The sequence below is a fragment of the Prunus dulcis genome, chromosome 8 (assembly GCF_902201215.1).
Source record: "Prunus dulcis chromosome 8, ALMONDv2, whole genome shotgun sequence".
NCBI classification, from domain to species: domain Eukaryota; kingdom Viridiplantae; phylum Streptophyta; class Magnoliopsida; order Rosales; family Rosaceae; genus Prunus; species Prunus dulcis.
The window spans coordinates 8,282,537-8,287,083 of NC_047657.1; the positions used below are offsets into that span (position 1 = coordinate 8,282,537).

Genomic DNA, 4,547 nt, shown 5'->3' on the forward strand with positions numbered 1-4,547 from the left:
CCAGAACCGGTTGGAACCGGTTCGGTCCGGTTTCGGTCCGGTTTGTTGACTTTTTTGGTCAACCGGTTTTTTTCCGGTTTTTTTTTTCACCGGTTCGGTTCGGTGTTCCGGTTTTCCGGTCCCGATGCCCACCCCTACCTGAGTTTGATTTTGTTTTCAAAAAATGAATTTTAGTGAAAATGAAAATGACATACAAAGCATTTTTGGTAGAAAATGAAAACGGGGCCTTGAAAACGTTACCAAACGGCCCCTTAAATTTTTCTGCAAAACACAATCATAAATGTTTTTAATGCTTGCAAAAGCACTTTCAAATGGCTTTAGCTCTTCCGTATCTTTGTACTGTAACTCAATTCAAGTTCGAATTCCCCTCCTCACGCAATTAAAGTAAAAAAAAGGAAGAAAGCGAAAAGTCGACTCTCCAGTCCTAGCGAACCTTACTCATTAAGGCACTGTACGGACACAAGTCTTTATTTGGTTCACAAGGGGTCTTTCTTTCTCCAAGACTTTCAAATTCCAATCCCAGAGGACAGAGAAGCTGAAACTCAAGATGGGTTTTGTGGGTCTTCTTGGAATTTCTCTTTTTCAATGCCTTGATGTTCTTGCATGGTATGCTTTCTCTCTGATTCTGAGAATTAATGAAAAACCTTGGTACATTTGAGTTGAGCAAATTTTCTCAGAATATGATAAGTTTTCATGTTGTTTGTGATTTACTTTGTAGGCCTCTCCTTGCTTTGGTCTATCCTCTGTAAGCCTCTCTTCCACACATACATATCTAGCTCTCCTGATGATGAGATACTCTGTAAAACGTTTTATTTTTTATATGTGTATCTTTATAGTTATTTTGATCATGATGATATGATGAGGATAATAATAATGTGACCCTTGATTTAAAGATTTTGAAATGGGGTTTTTCCATAGGCTTAAGGCTGTATTGTTCATTTTGATACAATGATGATGATGTATTCTTTGATGATTGATTTCCTTTTTGACAGATGTTGTTCCATTAAGGCGATTAAAACGAATTCCATTTCGGATAATCAGAAGTTGAATACTTATTGGGTTGTCTTCTCATTGATTTTGCTCTTTCAAAATGCTTTCTTGAAGCTCCTAGAATGGTAATTCTCCTGTTTTATTTAATTCCATAAATTGCTCTTTTTGTTTGCCAAGTACATAAAAGAAATCAAAATTTGAACCACTGATATTGTAGGAAAGAGAATCAGTTCAACTTTCAGCCAAATTTTCTTATTTTTAGTTGTAATAGTTCCACAGACGATTTGAAGAAACCATGCTCTGTTTAGATGTGGATGAAGACATTTGCTTCACCAAATCTCACACATCACTCATGTTTGTCAGAAAAATATGTCTGTAAGGAAACTTCATGTCGTTTCGTTTGCTTTTTAAACTATCCTTCCACTTGTGTGTTCAGAAAAATAGAAATTAAAAATCTACCTAGTTAAACATCAGTTGAAGACTTTTTGGATAAAATGCTGAAATTCATTACAGGTTTTCATATGCTATTATAATGAGGAGGCTATTTTGTTACAATATTGGTTTCATCTATTTATGTTTCCTATTTCCCAATTCTGGACATGTCAGGCTCCCGCTGTGGCCATACATTAGGATAATGGTTGTCTTCTGGTTGGTGATGCCTCAATTTGATGGTGCCTTTTATGTCTATAAACACCTTGTCTGTCCATGCCTCACCATGGACTCCCAAATTGTTACCAACTGGTTCAACGAGCGAAGGAAGGAGTTGCTGTTTCATGCTGAGGGGGAGAGATATGTAAAGGAGAATGTACCTGAAGCTTTGGAAACTATTGCTTGCAAGGTAAGTAGGTAAAATTTGGTGAAGAAAGATATTAAATGTCGGATATTATGATGATGTTAGTTGAACTAATGCTTCAGCCTTAAAGAGTGGAAACAATTGAGCAACAATTTTCTTTTTGAAGCTCATTTTCATTGCATTTGTAGGTTAGTCAGGCAGAGCCTAATCTCACTGGGACTGAAAACAGCAAATATACTTCTAGGGAGACTAAAGAAAAAGCCATGGAGGTCGCAGCTGATAGAGAAGTTATGAACACACCACCTTCAAAGAAATCCCAGAATGAATGGACTTGTGCCATCAGTCTGGTGACCACCCAAAGTGGTGCAACTGTTAATTCCCAGCTAGACTGTCAAAAAAGTAAGGCTGCATATGACGCACTAAAAATAAAGAGCGAGGCAGAGCCCACACTTACTCAGATTAAGAACAGTACATTTGCAGCAGGTAGAGAAGTTCTTGAGTCTTCAGTAGAAGTCCAGAAAGAGTTGACTCGTGCTCTGTGTGAGGTAACGACTCCAAGTGAAGCAACTTTGGATCTGGAATTGGAAGAGAGGAAACCTAAGGTTATTATTAACGAAATGGTGCAAGGCCATGAAAATACTATTCCAGCTTCAGTTACGAAAACTTCTGATGAATCTAAAGAGAAGCCAGCGGAGGGTGTATCCGGCGATGGACTCAAAAGGAACGTTATTATAAATTTTAAGGAAAACTTGCAAGGCCAGCAACAGAACCCAAATGAAGTTTTAAGGATGAAGGGTTCTCGTCTGTGGTGTAATATTTGTCTTGTGGGCTGCAGTGGTAAGATTGACTTGATGTCTCATCTCAATGGAAGGAAGCATAAGGAAAATGTGCAAGAACTACAACAACAAAATGCAAATGAGGCTCCAAGGAAGAATGATCTAGCTCTATGGTGCAATATTTGTCGTGTGCGCGGCTCTGAGATTAACATGGCATCTCATCTCAATGGACGGAAGCACATGGAAAATGTGCAAGAACCGCAGAATCCAAGGAAGAATGAGCCACCTCTATGGTGCAAAATTTGTAGCGTAGGCTGCTCTGGTAAGATTCACTTGGCATCTCATCTTAATGGGAAGAAGCACAAGGACAAAGTGCAGGAACAACAGCAGAATGCAGATATAGTGCAAGGGAAGAACGATCCCCCTCTATGGTGCAAAGTTTGTGATGTAAGCTGCTATACTGAGTTTGACATGGCATCTCATCTTAAACGAAGGAAGCACTGGGAGCGTTTATCAACTAGAATGCAGATTGTGGAGAGATAGAGTTGGTAGTTCACATAACTCACCAAGATCCTATTTTGAGAGATGTGTGCTTGTGTTTCTTTCTGCTCTGTCTTTCTCCTTGTAGGAAACTTGAAGGACATTGCTTGGACCTAGAGAAGCGTTTTTCTGACACAAAAAACAAAATGGCTGGGTTCTCTCTGTGTTTTGTAGGGGTAGGAATTTGTATCAATGGGTCGTGTTCTTGTCATGTTAAGCTATGATGAGTTTAACCAAATCATGTTAGCGTTTTATAAAACGAGTAACATCGCACAATTTGTGTAATGCACTAATAATTGTGTTTTGCTAATCGCATGAGATGACTGAACCTTTTACCTGATTGGTAAACAAGTTAAGCCTTATGAAGAAAATAAATAAACAAGTTATTAAAGATTACACAATCTACTCAAATTGCAAAGGGTTGAAGCTCAAGTAGTTATGGGCAATTACTTATGTGCTCGAGATTATGTGTTCAAATTTCCTATCCCTAATATTGCATATCTCAAAAAACTCGGTTATACCAAATCAAATCACTTAACCTCTTTTTTTTTTAATACAAGCGATAGTCTAAACTACAAGAAGATGAGGTTTTTCACACACACACTACAAGGGTGTCATGAAATTTGAACATAAAATCACTGGTCTACAAGTCAATTCCTTTTTTGACTCGGCTTAGACAGTTCACATAACCTAAGGCCCTGTTTGGTTTATGGGAAAGGAGACTTAGGGATGGGAAATCAATTACTTTCTCATGTTTGGTAAGTCTAGGCATAGGAAATCATTGCCTGGCTCATAGAAAAGTAAGGGGGGAAAGTGAAGCCATATTCCCAACTTGAGTTTTGTTTTCCTCATCATGAGAAAGTTTGGGAAAATGAGCCAATATTAAATAAACATTTTTCATGACTATTTTGTCCCCATTAACAATTTAGAATTACAATATATCATTAAATGCATTTTTTTTATTTGATTTAATATGGGTCTAATTGAAAATTTATACAAACTTTGTTTTCTATTTCTACTCAAAACAAATACGGGAAATGAAATAAAGTGATATCTCTCGGTTACTTTTCCAGCATTACCAAACGTAGGAAAGAAATCTTCCATTTTCCATCCCTTGGGAAATGACATGAAAAATAATTTCCCCTCAAATTCGTTCCGTGAACCAAACAGAGCCTAAATGCATATGATGGTTATTTCGCGAGTATTGTGCTTTGTGCTTGTATCATTTCACTGGCATGGCAATTTCGTAATTAAATCAAACCAGGAGGGTTATTTGTCACTAGCAAGCACCGTACAAATTACAATTGCTGAAGGCGACTGCTCTCGACCCTCCAGTCCCTAATGTGAAACTTGGGTTTTAAGGTTTAAGGTTTTTAAGTTCCCCACTGTACGGACACAAGTCTCTCTTCGTCAAGTCTTTCAAATTCCCCAATCCCACCGAGGACAGA

General features: G+C 37.9%; 1 protein-coding gene across 2 annotated transcripts; it reads left to right on the forward strand.

Annotated features, from left to right (window-relative positions):
• The first annotated feature begins 414 nt into the window (after positions 1–414).
• LOC117638194 lies at positions 415–3,434 on the forward strand. 2 transcript variants are annotated; one of them, XM_034373322.1, is made up of 5 exons: positions 415–606; positions 719–745; positions 993–1,115; positions 1,597–1,828; positions 1,972–3,434. In XM_034373322.1, the coding sequence occupies exons 1-5, from the start codon at positions 548–550 to the stop codon at positions 3,100–3,102; spliced, it is 1,572 nt and encodes a 523-aa protein (XP_034229213.1). In that variant the 5' UTR covers positions 415–547; the 3' UTR covers positions 3,103–3,434. The 2 variants fall into 2 exon arrangements, with proteins under 2 accessions (XP_034229213.1, XP_034229215.1); XM_034373324.1 differs by lacking the exons at positions 415–606; positions 719–745 and adding an exon at positions 1,262–1,365 and having other exon boundaries at positions 1,025–1,115.
• Positions 3,435–4,547: the final 1,113 nt, after the last annotated feature.